This window comes from Limanda limanda, chromosome 12 (genome assembly GCF_963576545.1).
Source record: "Limanda limanda chromosome 12, fLimLim1.1, whole genome shotgun sequence".
NCBI lineage: Eukaryota > Metazoa > Chordata > Actinopteri > Pleuronectiformes > Pleuronectidae > Limanda > Limanda limanda.
This window is the reverse complement of record NC_083647.1, coordinates 21,720,164-21,741,807: the sequence shown is the minus strand read 5'-3', so window position 1 is coordinate 21,741,807 and position 21,644 is coordinate 21,720,164. Positions and strand designations below refer to the sequence as shown.

At 42.5% G+C, this 21,644-nt stretch overlaps 1 protein-coding gene across 1 annotated transcript in view; it reads left to right on the top strand.

The window, feature by feature from the left end:
- The window catches only part of mta1 (metastasis associated 1), a 40,130-nt gene that overhangs the window by 11,373 nt on the left and 7,113 nt on the right, over positions 1-21,644 (top strand). Inside the window, exons 2-9 of the mRNA XM_061082472.1 lie at positions 2,127-2,194; positions 4,514-4,607; positions 14,358-14,484; positions 16,599-16,662; positions 16,955-17,072; positions 18,362-18,464; positions 19,348-19,447; positions 19,984-20,172. Coding sequence (XP_060938455.1) covers positions 2,127-2,194; positions 4,514-4,607; positions 14,358-14,484; positions 16,599-16,662; positions 16,955-17,072; positions 18,362-18,464; positions 19,348-19,447; positions 19,984-20,172 — 863 coding nt within the window. The remainder of the gene's footprint in view (positions 1-2,126; positions 2,195-4,513; positions 4,608-14,357; positions 14,485-16,598; positions 16,663-16,954; positions 17,073-18,361; positions 18,465-19,347; positions 19,448-19,983; positions 20,173-21,644) is intronic.

Here is a 21,644-nt window from a genome sequence, read left to right as displayed (position 1 = left end):
GAGACTTAAAATTAAGCTGAAAAAAATCATTTTTGTGATGGATAGAAAATAACTTTTATTAATTAATCATTTGTTTCAGTTTTCAAGGATGATGCCAAACATTTTCTGGGTCAATTTGTTGTTGATGTGATTTTATTGTTTGTAAATTGAATATCGTTCAGACAGGATGTTTCAAGGTGTCGCATTAAGCCTGATTTCAAAACAAGTTGTTAATTAACCATTAAAAAAAATCATCTGCCCATTGAATCACACTGAAACCTAGAACAGCACTCAGAAGAGCACATATCTCCGCCAAGGCCAAACAAAAACTCAATCATGATGCACCAAATTGAGCAGACTCAGCAGTTTCATCAAGATCTCAGCATTATTTCTATCCCAAAATGTTGAATAACACCCTCTCTCACATTGTTAAAAGCAGTGAAAAGAATTTGCAAGATCCACCCATTCGTTCGGGTCCAAGCTTCAATAAAATCGGTTACGCTGGTTTTGCGTATTCTTACTAAAAAAGCCGCAGTGCAAACAAACCGCTAAAAAGAGTTAGTTTCATCCAAAAGTGAGCTAGATACCAGACTTGACTACAGCAGCTTTGTGCACAGTTAAAACATTTAAAGTGCTTGAATGTTTGGCATTTCACAAATATCAAAATAGCTGTCCAATTAGATTTATTAAAGTTTAATATATTATTATTATTCCCAGCTGTATCTGTATCCTGGAGCTAACTGTGCATGAAGAAGAGGGGTGGACAGACAGATGCTTAATAAAGTGTCTGTAGGTGAACCTTTTTCCTTTCAACTCTGCCAGTAATAGAAATGCTTGATTAGATTTGGATGGAGTGCAGGTCCTGGGTGTTCCAACACGATGGCTGAAAGCCCAAACCAGCTTGTGTTGGACTCGGCGATTGCAAGAAATAAAAACACGAGTCGGTGTGGGTCGCGGTTACGCTGGTGGAATTTTGGACAATGTTTTTGGTCAAGATGATGTGAGGCCTGAGGGAGCGTCGGGGATGGGGAGGGGGGGGGGCGGTTCGGGGTGAAGGGAGGATAGCTCGGGCTCCAGGCAGCCGACCAAGTGTGGGGTATAATCTGACAGCACTCAGCCAAGACACATGCAGGGCTAAGACCAGGCACCCTACCAAGACCGGGGCCTGTGGGGATATCCTGGTGAGAGCTAATCCTCCAATGGGCCTGGAGCAGCGCCAGGAGCCACACACACACACACACACACACACACAAACACACGAATGCAGACACGCATAGTAAAGCCACACATGCGCGCTAAAGCTTGTGCATTCGCCCATATACACCCACACACATGCAAACACACCGTGCATGCTAACAACACACACAGAGGGGGGTTGGATGAACAGAGGAATAAGACAAAGAAAGAATGATGGCTGAGGAAGTATGAGACTGCAGTCTGAAGTGTGTCTGTGTTTGTGTGTGTGTGGTCAGACCTCCCAACTACAACTGAATCTTGATGTAGTTCAATATGTTGTAGATGTCTCTTGTGGATTGATTAAACCATTCATACAATGAGTTTCCATCAAAATGCATCACAAACCAAGTTTCCCCATAAATCTGCAAAGGAAAATGTTTATGTTTGTGCAGTACCGTCCGCTACTGTCACGTGACTGTTGGGGTTGGGTCTGTTGAGGTACACAGTAGGTGGGATTAATCCTCTTGTGAGTTGAGGAAAATATAACAAGATTAAACGTGTGTCAAATAAACGAAAACCATGAAATTTTCAGTGTCATGAATGCTTGGTGACAAAGGGTGAACTGCATGTTTCCTTTATTAATTCAAAGGCATTTTCAGTTAACTTATTTGTCCACAAACAGCTGATTTCTTTCCATCAGTTTCCACGTTTCCTCTCCTTTTGTGACATTTAAGTCATGTGCGTTATTTTTTCTCATATTCTGCTGCACATTTATCTTTTATCGATGCACCGACTTGTTGTATTTTTCAAAATTTCTGCATTTCCAAGTAACAGATTAATCAAGTGATCCCAGTGAAAATTACCCTGAATACTTGAAATACCTGCAACTGTGACTGACGTTTGTTTTATTTTTCTCTCTCTCTCTCTTTCTCTTCCTCTTCCTCCTTCTCCTTCTTGCTGTTCCTCTGCAGATTATGTTTATTTTGAGAACTCGTCCAGTAACCCACTGCTGATCAGGAGGATAGAGGAGTTGAACAAGGTGAGTGTGTGTGTGTGTGTCTCAGGTTGAACAGATGAAATCCGTTTCATTCTTGTTAGTATATATTCTTACATCCTTGGTTTTCTTCCATAAACATTCTCCCTTTCTGTGCACATGAACAGAAAATATAAACCATGATTAATTGTCCTATTCTTTTTTTAAGCCCAGTGTCATTACATCTGTCACATTGCAAGTTATTTTATAAAACAGATTGTTTAAAAAATATACGTTAAATAAATGGGGGAAAAAATGGTTTGAACACTTAACAAATATTTCTGAATTTAATCCAATATAGACCTAAAACACTTATCTGTTAATCAATAGGCGGCTATTTTATCGTTTTTGTTAATTTTAGTTTCAGATGCTTTTCTTAGTCGGATATGACAGTAAACAATAAATCACCAACTCGAGAAATTAAAATGATTATTAAGAAACAAAAAATTTTATTAGATAAAATCAACATGAAACGTCAGCATTGAGAATTACTCATATGTTCAATACAATAATGATAATTGTTGAAATTAAAATTCATCGATAATATACGATTTTAAGTTTATGAAATGAACGGTTCAAATACATCTTTATGGCTCTGGAGGCAGTGAGTACTCCGTTGTATTATCACATAATGTTGCTGTAGAAGGTGTTGGCGGGTGAATCCCATCCTTCAGTCTCGTACATTGTTCAGTCGGAGGAGCAGAAAACGAGTTGTGTCTCTGTAGAATAGTTACAGGTGCCTCTGTGTCCCGGGCCTGTGCCGGATAATACGGAAGCTGTTTAATGTGATTGACACAGAGCTCCGAGTGAGCCCTCTGTTCTGTCTGTCACTGTCAGTCTCTCTGCTCCTCGGGGATCCGTGGGTTTCTCCTCCACGAGGTTCGAGATAAATATCTAGAAAGTATAGAACAGTGTGAAAGGGAAAAAATCTTGACAACCACCAACTGCTCGGAACTATTGAAAAAGAAAGAGTTTGGATGGAACTGGCTTTTACGTAACAGTCTGCGTATGCAATGTTTAATACTCTGAACTTTATAACACTAACATAAATCACTGTCTTGTATTAGTGCCATGAATTTAAAGATTTAAAAAAATGATAGAAAGTCAAATGACCTAGCAAACGATTCTTTTAAAATAGATTAAACTGCTGATTATTACCTTGAATTTTCTTTTAGTCCAGAGGATATAAGACAATATTACAAAATACAAAGCAACATGATGGTGTCAGATTGATTATTTTGTTGGACCAACAAAGTTTAGTGTCATATAGAAGAAAAGAAAGCTCTTATTTGGGAAGGCAGATCCATAATATTTCTGTTACTTCGTTATTAAAATAGTTTGTTTTCATGTTCACAGTCTGTCCTTGAACGTTTAAGAGAAATATGCTTCATGTAACATCTTCAAATTTATGGCAGCTCTCTTTGTATTGTGCCTAAAAATGTCAATGTGTATGTCAGGCAACGGAAGAAGACAATATAAACAAAATTGAGAACCATAGAAAGCCTTCACATTTTATTTGTAAAGAAAAGTGTTTGTTTGCTCTAAAAAAAAAAATCAAAAATGAGCAAATCTTTTTTTTTTAGGCCAAAGCTTCTTCTTTTTTTCCAAATGTTGACTTTCAGGAAATTGGATTTTAATTATTTTATAATTGGCAGAGCAGTAAGTCTGATTATAAATGTCTGCAGACTGAAAAAAATGCTTCCACTTTGCTTGTCCTCCGTCATCGCTCCTTTCATCCTTCTATTTATGAGAGTTTCTATCCAATGTGCTCTGCCTGTACTATGCTGCGGATATTTTTGTTACCTGGGATGTTGTAAATGGAGCTGCTGTGTGACGCACAACAAATTTAAGATGCGTTCTGACCATAAAAGTATCATCAGCATCATCATATCATTGCCAGTAACGCATCAATATTGTAACGTATACTCTTACATTTAATGTTCCTCGATGTGTCTGGAGTTTAAAAAGATGTAAAAGCTACAAATCAATTTCTAAATCATTGCAATAAGACGTTTTCGTGCAGCTCCTAATTTAAAAACAGTGTTAAATCAAAATATCAATGTAGTGTTACTGGGGAGAAATGAATCTCCAGGCTTCACAGAACCCCCCCCGCCACCAAACACTCCTTCCCTGTCCTGACAACTGCAACACTTATTGTAATTTTGGAAAACACTTCTGTAGTCTCACACTGCGTTTTTTAGCCAAACTTTAAAAAAAAACTAGCCTCATTAATGTGTTTTTGTGTGTGTTTCTGTGGTGTGTGTGGGTGCTCTGTGTGCGGCACCACTTGTTGCCGTGGTAACGCCGATTGTCTCTGGTTTGCAGACAGCCAATGGGAACGTGGAGGCCAAAGTGGTGTGTTTTTACCGGCGCAGGGACATCTCCGGCACACTCATCGCCCTGGCAGACAAACATGCAAGTGAGTGACCAACCATAACCCATCCAGCAAACATCCGGCATGAGGAGCACACCAGCCAGGGCTGAGAACCATTTCATTTTGGCAGACCTCTGCAGTTGTTCTCCTCTGCAAAGCCTTCTTCACATCCAAATCCTGAGAAGATTCCTCCGGACCCGAAAGCTCGAGCCCTTTTTGTTATGAGGCCACATTTGCAAACCAGATTCTTATCGAGGGGTCATACAAATTTAAATAGTTTGTGTGCTGTTACCGAGCTGAGAGCAACACTCCACACTGCAGCCTCCTCTGATAGGTCTGACTCCAGGCAGCATTCGATTTGCTGGATGTTTTCAACACGACGACGCCTGCGTGTGAGCTCCTCCTGGTTGAAGTGTGGCTGTGTGGCGTGCACCTGAATGCGGTGCTGGTCTTTAGAGCTTGGAGCGAGCCCCGCAGCGTCTGGAACAGCTGGAACACATTGAATGGGCTCAGGCTGCATTGTGCGGCCTTTCTAACGTTCCAGGTTCCACAAGGTTTTTCAGGGAGAGAGACAGTGAAACAATGGATTTAAAAATGAATGAATGGAAAGAACGAGGTTCAGTTGAAAATGGTGAATGATGGAAGACTTGCAGGTTACCATAGTGCATAAAGAGATTTCTGACGGCCTCCCTGGTGGTCAGTTGGAAACGATGCCTTCAGGGCACTGACCCAGAGACCCTGGATTCAAAGAGTAAAGAAGAAGGGAATAATGTGATTTATTCACACTGTATAACGTTTAATTTTTTTTTTTAAACATGACAAGAAGTTTCCTGTTTTGTCACAGAGCTCTATTCTCCTCATCTGACCTTTTGTTGAAGCAACTTGGTCATTCAGCCAGACATGACACAAGCCAGATGTTAATGCAGATTCTCACAATGTATTTAGGATTAGGATGTGTTTTATAGGAGGAGACTTTACCTGTAGAATTTTTTTGTTGCGTGTCAACACCGTGCTCCATCTAAAGTATAATGTTAGTTAGAAAAATGTCACCACCCACTAAACATCATTTATAGTCGTACTTTTATTTTGTTACTATAATTTTTTAATAGAGATATTTTTTTTACACCTGCAGAACTGTCATAAATAAATATTGTAGTGGGATCTATTCTGAACGGCCACATTGAGTTGGTTTTGAATTTTGGTGTCATCATAGAGCACGGGATGCCAGAGCTATTAAATAGTGCAAATGGGAACAATGGTGGTTACTTACCAGTCTCTGCCGATGGGCATTTATGACCTTGTGCTGAGGTGCAAACACACAAAGTCTGGTAGGTAGCGTGGTAAACTCCAGCTGCTCAACCGTCCTGTCTCTGTGTACCGTGGGTGTGAATGTCAGGTTGTTGGTTTTAGAAAGTTGTACAACTTGTCAAATGCAAACTTCATCCGTAGCACAGTGGAGCCTTCTGTAACTCGCCCCGTGATCCAACGAACGTGTCACCTTGTGTGACGGCTCTACTTTGTCGCCCGGTGAGGGTAAAAAAAGGGTCACGGGTGCCAGAGGAAAAAGGCCAGAGCTGTTCTGTTAAAACGCACAAATTTGAGTACGCGGTGACACAACCGAGCGGACTGTGTCTGGTCCACATCTGGTCTGAGCTGACCTGCATGTTTCTGTCTCCATGATGTGGTGCAGCATGAGAAATGTCAACAACACTTGCAGACAGTTTTCTGGTTATGTCGGCTTGAAAGGCAGGTTTGAACTGTCGTTAATCGTGCGCCTGCTACCTGTGCACAGGCCGTTGAGAGCACAACCACGACCTGACGCCACGGTTAAACTTAAACCATACAGACAAACTTAAAAGCATAGGAAATCAAATAAGCCCTAATTACATCAATCATAGAAATTGGTTAATAGTGGTACATCCTGACGTACTGCACCCGAGCTGTCATCCTAAAAGTAGAGACGCTGTCGTTGTTCAGGCAAAAGCAGCCACTAGACTTTGACTGGGTGTGGCCAGCTCAGTGAGTGTGTTTGTGTGTGTGTGTCTGCATGTGTGTGTGCGTGCACAGAGATGGCCTGGGGGGTGTATCCGTGGCAGCACAGGATTGTTTGTTCTCCTGGACCACACAGCATCAGTTTCCCAGTGTGCGTGTCCCTTTTTTAAGAAAGTCTGTGATTATTTTTGACTGGTGTTTGTGTGCGTTCATACACACGCTGCTTTATCTGAACACACCTTTCTATTTATTTATTTTTACTGCAGTTTTGGGTTATTCTGCTGATGTGGTTCTCCTCTGAGTTTTTTAAAGCCCCGATATCGACCACGGTTTGAGGAGAAAACACATTTGAATGTGTCTCGTTTCTTGTTGCACGGCGGGTAAACATTGATATTTGAATGCAGCCGAGCTCGAACCCAGCGGTGTTGTGATCCTCTGGCAAACTGACAGATGTGGCAGAGCATTGTTTTTTTGAACCTGGAGAAATGTTTGTGTTGGTTGCTCCTATGCCGGCCTCTCAGATTCGGCTGTGCTCTGCCAGCTGCAGTTTGGTGAGGGGCTTCCAGACATTTGCAATATGTAAAAAATGCATGGCAGGACTGGCTGCGCACCGCATGGGTGTGGGCTGTATCCTGTCTGCGTTTCTGTAGCGGCAGCCACACTGTATGTGCCTTTCTGTGTGTGTGTGTGTGTGTGTGTGTGTGTGTGTGTGTTAATGTGTTCCTATGCATGATGAACTCTAGTTTCCAGCTCTGGGTCCTGCCACAGGAGTTACTGAAGGGGTACATTTAATTCAGTTTCGTTATGGATCAGTGGAGAATGGCAGCCGCTTGTGTGCGACTCGTGTGTGTCTGTGTGTGTGTGCCTGTACGAGTCTGTGTGTCTGCTGTGAGTCATTGATAAAATATTTTTGCTTGCAGGGATCCTGAATACTCCCTCAACGGGGCCTCCAAACTCCGCCATAAGCCCCTCCCCTGTGAGCGAGGCAGCCTCCTGAGTGGTCAGCTTCCGTGGCGGACTTGGCATTTTACCTCGCCGGCCCCTCCCTTCAGACATTTGAATTTGCCATGACACCTTATCCTATTTTTGAAATGTGGCTCCTAGCTCCCATAAACAATAGACAACAATAGCGTTGGTGAACTGATGCGCCCAAGTAGAATCGGTAGAATCCCTTTGAGCCGGTAGTGGACTGTTTATCACAGCCACCGTTTTGGGTTCCAAAGTGGATTGTGTGTCCACTTGTTTTTCATATGGCTGTTCTATAAGTGAGTACCAGGAGTCCCAACATGGAAAACCCCCCCTCAATGTGCCATTTTGTACCGTTTTAGTAACACAATCACTCTGTGTGGTGGACGGGAGTCATGATATGTAATAGTGAGACTAGTTTCCACAGTGATAGAATGGATTTTCTCATTTTCTTCCCAGGCTGCGGAGCTTTATGAACCGCGGCAGCAGCTTCGCCTTGTGTCGCTTCACATCGAGTTGTTGTCCCCGTTACTGAGCTCATGGAGATTTCATGGTGCCGTTAATCAATGTTACGTATCTAAATGAGCTTATTAGTTTGAGCTTCATAAAAATCCAATCAAGTTTACTGTTTGTCAGGGAGGAAAAGGGACATTGATGCTAAAATGCCACTGTACACACAATGTGCTAATTCATTAGGTTTAATCAAAAGTTTTCACCTTTTTGCTTGTAACGAAACTGTTGTTGCCTTCATGCCTTCTGTCTACGAGATGTGCAATTTAGAAAACCAGGTTACAGGTAGTAACAGCATCTTGCATGTTCACATGCACTTTAGCAACCTGTCTACTCTCAAACTTGTGATTACACCCAGTTGTCCACTACCAGGATCTCTCCTTTACGTCCCGACACAGTTTTGATTATACAGTACGTTAAATATATCAGTGACATGCTATATCTAAACCCTACCATCCATAATAACAGGATCTTAACAAAATCTTTTAAAAAGAAAATGATCCTGAAAACGCACCTCATCTGACCACTCGCTTAAAATCCGTCGGCCCATTTAACAGAAAGCAGAAGTCCACTCTAGTTGCTTATTTACAGAAAATACTACGAGAGGACCGAACTGTTACTGACGGTTAATGTTAGCAATGTTTTGCTTTCATTGCTGATAAGAGAGATTTAACTGATTTGAACCAATCAAGAAGTGAATGCGGGTGATTGCGTCATCATTCCCACGCATCTTTGTTTTCTGTGCAGCTCCAGAGTTTATAAACCAACATGGGGTCAGCAGCATTAACAAACTTCTCAGTTTTTGGTGCTCTAACACCAGAGTAGTGTGATGGACAGCTGTGATAACAGTATTGAGTTTTACAATTACGATATACTGAGTTGAAATTCCATGATTTGTTTGTCTTTCGACTTTTTACAATACTCTCTCAAGGTTTGACCTTTTAGTGTAACTTTATATCGACTCTCTGAGAAATTAACAACCTGTGTATCTCTGCACTTCCACCTGCAGGACAACACAACAGAACGCATACTGGAATTGAGCTGCCATTGTAGCCGTATACACACAAAATGTTCATCACTACAGCAGCACATTGTTCCGTCTCACTGTTTTTTGTGTTCTCTTGACCGAGCTCGTCTTGTTCTTGCTCTTGTTCGGAATGTGCTGAGAATGAAGAACAACGTTCACGATGCAGTTGTATGAGTTGGAATGACATTAACATAACAAACTTTCAGAACTTGTCCTTGACCGAGCCAACACTTCATCTAACTTACAGATCTTAAAACACCTTATTTAATACAGTAGTTAGAGCTGAGCTGATAAAACTGTTCTCTCAATATTTATGGTGTGGTGATGTTTCAGCTATGACTTTGGGTAATTTCTGTACGTGTAATGCAGCCTTTAAGAACAGACTTATACAATATTTAATGAATGCCATAATAACAAAACTAACATCCCAGTATTGATTTTGTTTATCGATCTCTTGAGTTTTAATTATGAGTATTTTCTTTCAGACCACAGCTTTTTAAAAGCAAATCTTCATATTTACAGCCGCCAGCGTCAGTCTCCAGTCCTTCCTCCTCCTCCTCCTCCTCCTCCGCAGACTCACTCTCTGGATTATAGAGGTGTAGTCAGTTTGTTATGGTAAAAAAAACGGTCCGCTGCGCTCTCCTCACCTCCTCTTCTCGCCCTCAGGCCTCTTCTCTCTGCTGCTTTCCCTCCCCAACGACCCCCCCCCCCCCTCTCGCTCTTGGCCCAGTAAGGCGACCCATTCATCAATAATTGATAATTGGCAGGGACAGGTGAGATGGAGAGGCAATTTGTAGAGAGTACGGTGTGGGTGCACTGCCAGGAGATTGGCTCGGAGGAGGAGGAGGACTGAGGTTGGGGAGTTGACTTGTTACTCAAGGACTCTTCGCCAGGGGCCAGGTGGATGTGCCCGTCTGCTGATGGGCCACTGCATTATCCTGTGTGTGTCCCATGGGCTTCCACTGGGGACGGCTCTCAGACTAAAGATCAGTTATTTGGGGATCGCTTGTTCATTTGGGAAAAAGCCGATTTCTGGGTCAGTGGTAAGGAAAGAGGAACTGAGCCCATTTCCTATGAAAGGACACAGGAGATTTAACATTCCTCCTCATGGTGAGCCATCTTCTCCTCCATAGACTGTTTATAAAGATGGATGACACTTGCTCCCACTATCCAGAAATGAAACCAAAATATCCTGGACCTGAACGTTGCCATCTAGTGACTTTTGAGCCAGAGTCTGCTCAGTAGAGATCATTGGAGGCTGCCGCGGTGTAATGTCCTTCGATGCACTCGCTCGACCAATCACGAGTCAGTCTCATGATGTTTCACTCTGTTTTCATAGCATCAAAATTGAATGAAAGCAGAACTTACATCGGGGTGATAAATGACCTAAAATGACAAAACCTCTATACTTTTTGGTTTGCTCCATGTTCGATCCACTATTATGGAGGAGGCAGGGTACAGGACCCGTGTAAACCCTTGTTATTTATTTGTTTTAATCTACAAAATTTACTTTAAATTAACGCTGAGAAAATAATGGTTAGGATCAGCAGGTATTCAAGTTCTCCGGCACAGTGTTGTCATTTTTTTAACAGAGCATGTTATTTTAATCTAAAAGTTTAATCTAATTTCTTCCGAAGAGAGAGAACACTTACTCTGATTCCTTTCTGCTTTCACGTGTCTTTCGTCTCTCTGCTACTTTAATAAGGTATTTTCTAGAAGTTAAACCCTTCATCTCCTAAGCCTCCATTTGTTTTGTTCTATGCCAGAGCTCCTTACCCCAGAGTTTATTTTGAGGACTTGTTCTGACTATTGAGCTGATGACCAGCTTCCTGCAGTTCTGTGTCATGGAGACAACCTGCATTGCCTGGAGGAAGAAGAGAAAAAAGAAGGTGCAGCTCATTACATTTTTATGAAATATTAGGCTTGTTAAGCTTCAGGTTTAACAAGCAAAGGTGCTGCATCACACAGGAAAACCACCCCTGGCTGTGGGAAGATTGAATTGGAAGTTTTAACACCGCCTTGACATTTCATGGACCTGAATTAAAGACCAAAGGAAGTAAAAGAATGGTTGGGATGCAGGACGCATGGATTAGATCAGGGAGTCCCTGGTGTGATCCCTCTACTGTAACTTTAAAATTAAAGCTTTAAATTAAAGGAAATTGCCAGATTATCCTAAAATAATTAGCAGAGTAATTAACATGGCAAGAAAATTGCTGATTAGTCGCAAAATTGGGCAGCGCTTCACACCCTGAGCGAACGGGAGCTGAATGAGTCTGGTCAAAGTACAACTTAGAATTCTGGAGTCCTCATAGAATTGTGCTTCATTGAATCTGTGTAAAAAAACAATGTTAAGACTCTGTGTCAAGACTGGTGAGGTCATGTTCTTCATTTAGAAAATAAAATCAGCTATATGATTATCAGACTTTTTTTAATTCCCTATTATATCGATATGAAAAGTCCTGGATTCAGTCACGTTGTCACCGAGAACAACTGTGAAAGTCGTTAATATTCTGAGGCAGTTCTTCTTCTTCTTCTCTTCTTCTTCTGCATAACTTTACTGTTGCCGTCATTCATTTTTCATGGAGTTCATTTTCTGTCCTTTTTTATTTCAATCAAACCGCTGTGAAAAATATACACATCTTGGTTTGAAGAAGTTTTGCAGGGAGTGAGTCTAGTGTGAGTGTGTGTGCGTGTGTGGCGCTCAGCCTTTTCTCCTTCAAAGTAAAAACATGTTTCGCTAATCATCTATATACTCGGGTCTGTGCAGCTTGAATTTGATAAAGTTCTGCTGAATGTTATATTTCTTTACAACTGGTACAAATGTGTAAGTAAAGGTCTTAAAATGTAAAGGTAGAACATAGATACATACACGACAGTTGGCCTTTCCGAGCCTGGGAGAACTGAGCCCGACCTGAACCCATCAGGCATTCAGGATTTTCGGTCCAAACCCAACCCCGATATTTCCCCCGGTTGCAGGCTCATGCTGTGTAAAACCGGCGGGTCTCAACGGGCTCGGGTCGGGTGTCCGCACTCTAACACACGTGCATATTAAATGTAATGTCTCTCCAGCTCACGTGGTTGATGCTCACACACACGTTGTCTCCTCGCTCACCTTCCTACAACTTCCCACCTGAACTAGCGTTCTCTTTAATCTTGTTTTCCTCGTATTAATAAGCTCAGTCCATATTTTGTTGCTTTTATGTGGCAGAAGATGGAGCCAGGCCCATGCTGTGTGTGTGTGTTGTGTGGTGTGTGTGTGCTTTCTTTGGGCATTGGTAGCGTGTGTACCAGGTGCTGAGAGCTGGGCAGAGTGAGGGAGTGAAGGAGTACTTATTGATTTTGGCCACACATCTCTTCTCCTGAAAATCCCTTGATTGCTTTTGTTCTGCTCCCCGTCTCCCTCTTTCTGTCTCGCTTCCTCTAATGAAACTCCAAATGAATTGGAGCACGTACCGACTGCTTTCTCTCCCCCTCTCCCTCTCTCTCTCTTCCTCTCTCTCTCTCTCTCTCTCCCTCTCTCTCCCTCCACCCGTTTAACTTCTGTTCTCATTGTCCTTTTTACTCTCTCTACCCCTTTTCTCTCTCTCTCTCTCCCTCAGCGCCCGTCTTTGTCTCTCGCGCTCCCCACTGATTTCTCTATCGCTCCCCTTCCTCCTCCTCTCCCCCCTCCTCCCACTCGCTGCCTTTACATCTCTGTCTTCATCTCATGCTCCCTTGCTCTTTATCACTTTTGTCACACTTTCTCCCCCCTTCTCTTCTTCTTGCCTATTTTATCTGCCTCTCTGTTTATCCGTCTCCCGGTCTATGTCACCTTCTCTCCCCCCCTGTCTCCCACCTTAATTTCTTTCTTATCCACAGAAGAGCATGTGGAGATGTAGCCTACGAGCTGCAGCAGCTAAATCTGTTTGTGTAGAGTGACTTGGGCACATGACCCACTCCTATGGGCGGAGAGGCCTTCAGCCGCCGCTCTGTCCATTCATACTCGGACTGTTTTTCACTCAGAACCATTGTTTCTTACTTTTTTCTCGACCTAATCTTTGCGAGTAGCACGGTGATCCTCCAAGATTTTCCTTCTAATCCAGGGGGCCGGCCGCCCTCAAGGTTAAACGTTGGATTAAAAGGAAAAATCTGCAGTGCCGAACCTCCAGGAACTGACTGGGGAAATAATGGCTCAATCAACAACACAAGCTTAAAAGACAACTCAAGCAGTTTTACACACAGAGGTCAGTTTACCAGTCAGGTGGGGTACTCCTCGGCCCGTGAAAACAATCGTTTCACGTCTTCTGTGCTTCTCGAGGCTCTTTGTCAAGTCTGAGGACGCAACAGTGATGTTATCACTGGAGCACGAGGCCTGCGTTACAAACTTGGGGTACGTGGTTTTAAAGACACAGGTGTTACAGAGGTGGAGAGCGTCTAATGGAAAAATCTACTCTTGGTTCTCCGATTGGAAAAGTAAGATCCAACCCAATGTCTTCAGAGCTTAAAATCGATCTCGGACTTTGCTGCACTGATTTTTGATCATCCTTTTGTGAATGTTTACTAAATCAACGCAAAACAAAACATTTCTGTCAGCAATTCTCTTTCTTTGCATTTTTCTTTTATTATTGTAGTAGTTTACATGATAGATTATCCACTCTTATTTCTCTACTTCACCAGGGATACAATATATATAGTAGAATGTTTTGTTTTGTTGTGTAGTAGAATATGTGTATTTCTTTAAATCAAGAGTAAAGCAGGCTGCAACTTTACAATATTGGTTAAACTGCAGACCTTTTGTGTTCAGCATTATGACTTGGACAACAGCAACTAGGTGTATCGTGATATAATGATAATCAGTGTAAACTATATGCAAATTGTATATAATATGTTTTTTGACCATATCACCCAGCCCGATCGTTTCAGCTCTATATTACAACCCTTCAGGTTCATTTAGTGAGCTTCTTGCTCGGAAATACAGAACCACTTAAATAATAATATATTGAAAACATAATCCTCAGGGGACAGAGAGGAGTATGAATCTGTAAATAATTCTGTGATCGGGTTTAAACACTGAATTAAGAGAGAACCTGAGCCCGGTGTAAAGGGATTCAAGCTGCATGAATCATGTGGATGTTAAAATACCTGCGTTTGTACACAAGTCTCCTTCTCCCCGGGGACTTCATTGTTCTGGTTGATCAACTGTGTGTGTGTGTGTGGATGCAGCCTATGCATTCTCCAGTTTTCCCCATGGACGCAAGCGTTCCGCCTCATCTGATCTACGTACGTTTGACCTTTGCCCCCCCACCTCTGTTTGCACCCAGGGGAGCTGGAGGAGGAGATGGAGAATCCAGAGATGTCCGACCTCCCTGAGAAACAGAAACACCAGCTCCGTCACAGAGAGCTGTTCTTGTCCCGCCAGCTGGAGTCTCTACCTGCCACACACATCAGGTACACCTCAGCACACCTCACTGGTCCTAAACCACCAAATGATGGGCTGTTTCAGTTTTTTTTTTCATTGTTTTTGTGCACATCTTTCTACAAAGAAATGTTGATTAGCTCTGTGCATGGTTTTGACAGCAGAACAGATATCGGGCTATGAATAATGTCTCATCTCTTCTTTTGAGCTACTGTCGAAATTCTCAATTATCTCAAAACAGAAAAGAAATTGATGAAAAGAAATTATTGAATAGATAAATAAAATCTATAACTGCGCCTGAAAATGTTATAAACAAATACAATCATATTTTTTTTGTCACTGGTCCAAGACTTCCAGATTATTTTCACAGGCTCTTTTCTTTTAAATTGTTCTTTTAAATCACGTGTAGTAGCTGAGAGAATAGGGACAGACAGGAAACAGGAGAAGAGAGACAGATATGACAACAAAGGTGCGGGGCTGGATTTGAGTTTGTGGATGTTTTGGTTATGTGGTATTCCACTTAACCATTCGGCCATCAGGGCAGCCCCATGAATAATTATCTCCACTCTGGAGATAAGGGTTGGAGTGATGGTGGCTGTCACCAAGATGTTGAGCCCCGACAGCCTGCAAGGCTCACCCTGTCGCACACTCACACACGCACACACACACAGAGTAATATACTCATTATTTAGCTGGTCATGTTCCAATCAACCAAGTCTTTTAGTATTAAGATTAAGTTTGATCAAACATAATTTACATCACTTCAAATACGTCTGTATATGGCCCATTGATATAACACAGCTGTCCTTTAGTTATTCTCAAACACATGAGTTACAATACGACATTAACACAACATGGAAACTGGACTTTATAGGCATTAAGGTGAACTGGCAGATTAGCTGCAATGGATTCCATTAGACCTCACAGGTGTACCTAATAAAGTGCACAGTAAATGTGTGGCTTTATTGTTAGTGATGATTCTGGGGGCCGATACCAAAATAGTGAAAATTACCCAATTCAGATATATCGATCAATATATATGTTTTGACAGTGATTCCTGAGATTTTTAACTGTTATTGGGGCTTGATATTTTACAGTTTATCCATAAACCTTTTTAAAACTTAAAAAAAAAAACAGAAAAGCTAATTTTATTGGATATTACAGACACTTTCCGGCTCTGCAAATTAAATCCTTGTGGGCAAGTTGTGTTTCTTCTAAAATTTGTATAAACCATGTAAAGTGCCTTGAGATAACTGATGTTATGATTTGTTGCTGTACAAATACAATTAATTATAATTGAGTCAAACAGTAAACACACCATTTAACCCGCCTACTCTTTTACAAAGCTTGTTGCTACCTGTTAGACTTGTTGCTGTGAAAACATCAAATAAATAATGACGATAGTTAATTTATTCAGTCCTTCGACCGAGTTTGACTCAACCGTCTTACAGGCTTCGTCTTCTATTTGGTTTCAACAAACTTGGGAACAAAGTGGTTCACCTATACCTGGCATGGAGCATTAAATGTCAACAGAAAACCATTTCTACATATAGATCTACCTTTGCTCATTAGTAAACTCCAGGCAATCCCACTTAATCATCACCACGTTATTACTTGACATTTCTGTGGAGTCGGAGGAAGAGGGAACTGACATCTGCTCAGGTAAAAATAGTCTCAGACGTTTGTTTAGTGTGAAGTCAAGCTCCATGAAGTTTTCAAACTGAACACGAGTGTGCGGCGAGGTTACACAACATGAGTGTAGGACTCTGCCAAATTGTTGTTGCTTCATGCCGGAGAGGTTTGAGTAATTCACAGATGAATAATGTGAATCCAGACAGACGCAGTGAAGGGACAGGGCTGGATCACGATTTGTCAAAACAAAAAAACGGACCATGCCAACTGGAGCCAAATTAAAAATCATTGTTGCAGAAGTTTAGATAAATTCACATCAAAGTTGGATCTTGCACAGTTTCTCTATCTGGTACCAGTCTGGTCCAGCTTTTCACCCTGCACTGATGTAACCAGCCATCCCACAGACTTTAATTTGCCCGTGTTTCACCTGAAATATTCCCTCTCTCTTCGTCCTCTCCTCCTTTATCTTCCTCATCTCACTCTATACACCTCCCTTCTTCCTCCTCTGCTCCAGGGGGAAGTGCTGTGTGACTCTGCTGAATGAGACTGAAGCCCTGAAGTCCTACCTGGACAGAGAGGTACGTGCACGGCAGCATGATGCCGCGTCCTAAACTGTGATTAGGTGCGTGAAGAGTTATGAGTTTAGAGATTCTTGTTTCGAGATGAATTATTCAGTGTGTTGACCCAGAATGTTCTGTTCACACACGGTAATGAGGAGATGAGAGACTCGCGGAGGGGAAACACACACACACATACCGACACACACACCGACAGACAGATACACTCCTCTTTAGCCTCTTCCGTTTTCCCATCTCGCGTCCTGTTCCTTTCATCGCATCCTCACGCCTTCCTGCCATCTGTATTTCCCAGGATGCCTTCTTCTACTCGCTGGTGTATGACCCTCAGCAAAAGACTCTGCTGGCTGATAAGGGGGAGATCCGCGTTGGGAACAAGTACCAGGCCGACATCACCGACCTCCTGAAAGACGGTACACTGAGCTCAAACCTCGTTTTAATTGACTTTTTCTTTTTCTTCTGGGAAGTTTACTTAGTCCACGTCTTGCTCCAGGGGACTTTTTACCCTCTGGTGGGATTTATTTATCTTTTAAAGCAGTTTCTCAGCATTAACAGGCCGGCCTCGGCCATAAGAGACTATTTCACTTTTCACGTCTTTGCAACTGCTCAAGTCTGAGGAACACTTTATGAACAATTTTGAACTTTGCCTCAGCTTCTTCTTCTGGTTACTTCTGTTCTTTTTTTTTTTTACAAGCTACCCCCCAAAAAAACAGAGTTTCCATGGCAACCACAGTGTGGCAGCGTGATTATACATAATCAGAGCATTTAAAATAATAGATCACTGTCTATGTTCTGCATAGCTGATGATTTTACAGCCACCTAGAGAATATAAGGAGGATGAGGCAGCTAATTATAGCGTGACCTGTAGAAAACTTTGTTGAACGGAACACACAACAGGCAAAAACCTTAAAGCTGCTATTTCACATACAAAACCTGATCAGATTATTCAATAGAATATGGACAACATGTTTCTATCTTGTTCGCAATGTCTGGAATCAATCTGGTCTTGCTGAAGCTGTAACTCTGTAAAAACAGGTCTCACATATGTCCTTTTATTTCAAAAAACAGCTGGGCACTGTGACATGACTCAAAGTGGGCAGCTGTGTGTGATACTCAAAATAAACTCCAAGCCCCGGTTGATCGTAATGTAGGAACACGTCACCCCAGTGTAACCATGACCAGTTCTGTGGCACAGAGGATTATTTATATCAGACTTTTCACTGCACACACACTGCAAACTTGTTAAAGCGATCGATTCTTTAAATGTATTGTTTTTGCATTGGGATTTGTTGATAATAAAACAAATGTGACTCATCACGAGACTTTGCGTTAATGTCAGGTGACTTTACAATATGTCCAATAATTCTTATTTACATTATTAGTCCATATTTTTAACGATATTTCCAAGACATTTTGTGATGCACAAATGTGACCCTGTACTGTGCTGCCAGATTTAGGTTTTGGTGATTTCCCAGGGTTTTATTCTTAACAGGAGGAAACAATCTGTAAAGTTCTGTAATTAAATGTATGTTAATGATTTTGATGTGTTAGAAGCTAAGGCAGCTTGGTTAGTGAGTTGCAGGCAGACGTTACACAGGGGGGTAATTTTTTGAAAGATAATTAACTCTATCATGTTGATTATACGTGGGGCAGATGAAGCAAAGTAATTGTCTGCATCTGTGTGTTTTCTGGGTTCATGTAGATGAGGGCGACGGCAGAGAGCTGGAGAAACTGGAGGAGAAGACCTGGGACCCAAACAGCTTACTGACAGAGAAACAGATCGACCAGTTCCTAGTTGTTGCTCGGTAAGTCCACACAGAACCGTACAACATGTGGGACATTTTCTCATTTGCCAAGAGTTAGTTTGTTGAAGATTGACACCACTGTCATGTCGATGTGGTAAATATGAAGCTTCACCCAGGAGATGCTTAGCTTAGCACAAAGACTGGAAACAGATGGAAACTGTTAGCCTGACTCTGCAACAGCAGCAACAAAGAGGAAACAGTGTTCTCCTGTTAAAGTTCCTGTTTTGTTTTTACAGATCAAACTTATCTGCATAAAATGTCTTTATTTTCCTGGTGATTGCAAATAGTTTATAATTAAAGACATGCTATTTACACAAAGACATTTTAATGTACAAACACACACTTTCCTGCTTATTCACAGATGTGTATGAATCAAAAGTAAACAGGAACATGTGCAGGAAAGAAACTGATGTTTCCTTCACACAAACTGTTATATTGTGAATGAATAAGCTGTTTCCCATGTTTCCACTCTTCATGCTAAGCTAACCCGTATTCTTCCTCCTGCTTCATATTTGTCACAAAAGTGATACTGATCTTCTCACCTAATTCTCAGCAATAGAATAATTATGTTTATTCAGCTAAATGTCTCTAACTTTTCCTAATATTTGCTTGCCCCCTTTCTCCTTTTTGTTCGTCCTGTTTAAGAGTCCAATGGTGTTGCGTTGCAGTTTTGGGCTTGTTACTGAATTTTCTATCAGGAAGCACCGGATTTAAGAATTTTGCTGATTTGTCTTGCAACATTTTTTGGGGGGGGAATGAGTAGTTCAGTGTGTGACCTTTTTATAAAACTACATGAAACACCAAATCTCCATGGAGGAAGTAAAACCCAAAGTTTGTTTCCCAGCTCTTCCTTTATCTTTAATGTCATGTTCGTGCCCCATAGGTCAGTCGGCACATTTGCCAGAGCGTTGGACTGCAGCAGTTCTGTGCGGCAGCCGAGTCTTCACATGAGCGCTGCTGCAGCCTCCAGAGACATCACCTTGGTGAGACAAACACACACACACACACACACACACACACACACACACTCACACTCACACTCACACTCACACACACATGTACACACACACATGAAAATGGCCTCAGGTTCAAGCGGCATCACACCACAGAGAGCGAGAAGCAGGGCAGTTAACCAAAGGAAATGTGTCTGTAGTGCACATGTGTTTGTGTGTGTGCGTGTGTGTAAATGTGTGTGTTTGTTAATGATTGTTGAGGCCTGTGTCTGGTTATCCTTAACAAGCACTTGGCCCCAGAAGCCTTGTGTGGGTCTATTCTGCCCTAGATCTTATCCTCATATATAAAACATAGATGAGAGGCCTCCTAGCTACACACACACACACACACACACACACACACACTGAACCCAAGGGGGATACTAATAAACACAATGGATCGAGCAAAAAAAAATGTCATCCCAAGAAGTCACCAGAATATCGCAGAACTTAACAGAGTTAATGTTTCCATAACATTAGAGACAGTACTGAGATTAACATGCCCAGTTTTTCTCCTTTGTGTTAAGTTTCATGCCATGGACACACTCCACGCCACGACCTACGACATGACTCGAGCCATCGCAGCTCTGGTGCCTCAGGGGGGGCCCGTCCTCTGCAGGGACGAGATGGAGGAGTGGAGCGCGTCCGAGGCCAACCTGTTCGAGGAGGCGCTCGAGAAATACGGCAAAGATTTCACCGACATCCAGCAGGATTTTGTGAGTAGCAAGCTTTTGAGAAATGATTGAGAGATTCTTTGAAATGTGCTAATTTGGTTTCTCGCATTCCTCGTATTTTTTAACATTACGTTTATATTTATGACCACAACATTTTAATCAAATTAAATTATTTATCAACATTTAGCTGTCTCAAGTTTGAGACTCTAAATTGACAACTGGTGTGGAGGTGTGTGTCTCTGTGTTGAAACCCTGGTGATCTCTCCAGGTTGAACCCCGCCTCTTGCCCAATGTCTCCATTGGATTGGCTCCAGCTCCTTCGCGACCCTTAAAGGATAAACACAAAAAAGCGTTTTCATGCACTGAAGATGTTGAGTGTAGTATGAATGCTGCTCATTAGGAAGCCTGCGTGTGTGTTCAGTGCACTCGCCCGTTATTTATTGCAGAAACCACAGAACGGGAGCTGAAATCCTGCCTCAGACATTCGGACCTCATTTAGCTGATTAGCTTTTTTACAACGTTGAAGCACAATCGTAAGCTGGTGAACCAAAGCTGCAGCCAACTCGTACCGGAGAGTGGAAATGCTAAGAACAAACAACGTTTATCACTAAACGCATCTCGAGCACATATTTTTAAAGGCTGATCGTGACTCAAACTGCAGCAGTGAGAAAGCTTCGTCCTGCTGTAGTCCTCTTCTTCCTGCTGTAGCTCCTCTTCTTCCTGCTGTAGCTCCTCTTCGTCCTCCTATAGCTCCTCTTCGTCCTTCTGTAGCTCCTCTTCGTCCTGCTGTAGCTCCTCTTCACCTGCTGTAGCTCCTCTTCGTCCTGCTGTAGCTCCTCTTCTTCCTGCTGTAGCTCCTCTTCGTCCTACTGTAGCTCCTCTTCTTCCTGCTCTAGCTCCTCTTCTTACTGCTGTAGTCCTCTTCTTCCTGCTGTAGCTCCTCTTCTTCCTGCTGTAGCTCCTCTTCGTCCTCCTATAGCTCCTCTTCGTCCTTCTGTAGCTCCTCTTCGTCCTGCTGTAGCTCCTCTTCGTCCTGCTGTAGCTCCTCTTCGTCCTGCTGTAGCTCCTCTTCTTCCTGCTGTAGCTCCTCTTCGTCCTACTGTAGCTCCTCTTCTTCCTGCTCTAGCTCCTCTTCTTACTGCTGTAGCTCCTCTTCTTCCTGCTGTAGCTCCTCTTCTTCCTGCTGTAGCTCCTCTTCGTCCTACTGTAGCTCCTCTTCGTCCTGCTGTAGCTCCTCTTCGTCCTGCTGTAGCTCCTCTTCGTCCTGCTGTAGCTCCTCTTCTTCCTGCTGTAGCTCCTCTTCGTCTTGCTGTAGCTCCTCTTCGTCTTGCTGTAGCTCCTCTTCGTCCTGCTGTAGCTCCTCTTCGTCCTGCTGTAGCTCCTCTTCTTCCTGCTGTAGCTCCTCTTCGTCCTACTGTAGCTCCTCTTCGTCCTGCTGTAGCTCCTCTTCGTCCTGCTGTAGCTCCTCTTCGTCCTGCTGTAGCTCCTCTTCTTCCTGCTGTAGGTCCTCTTCG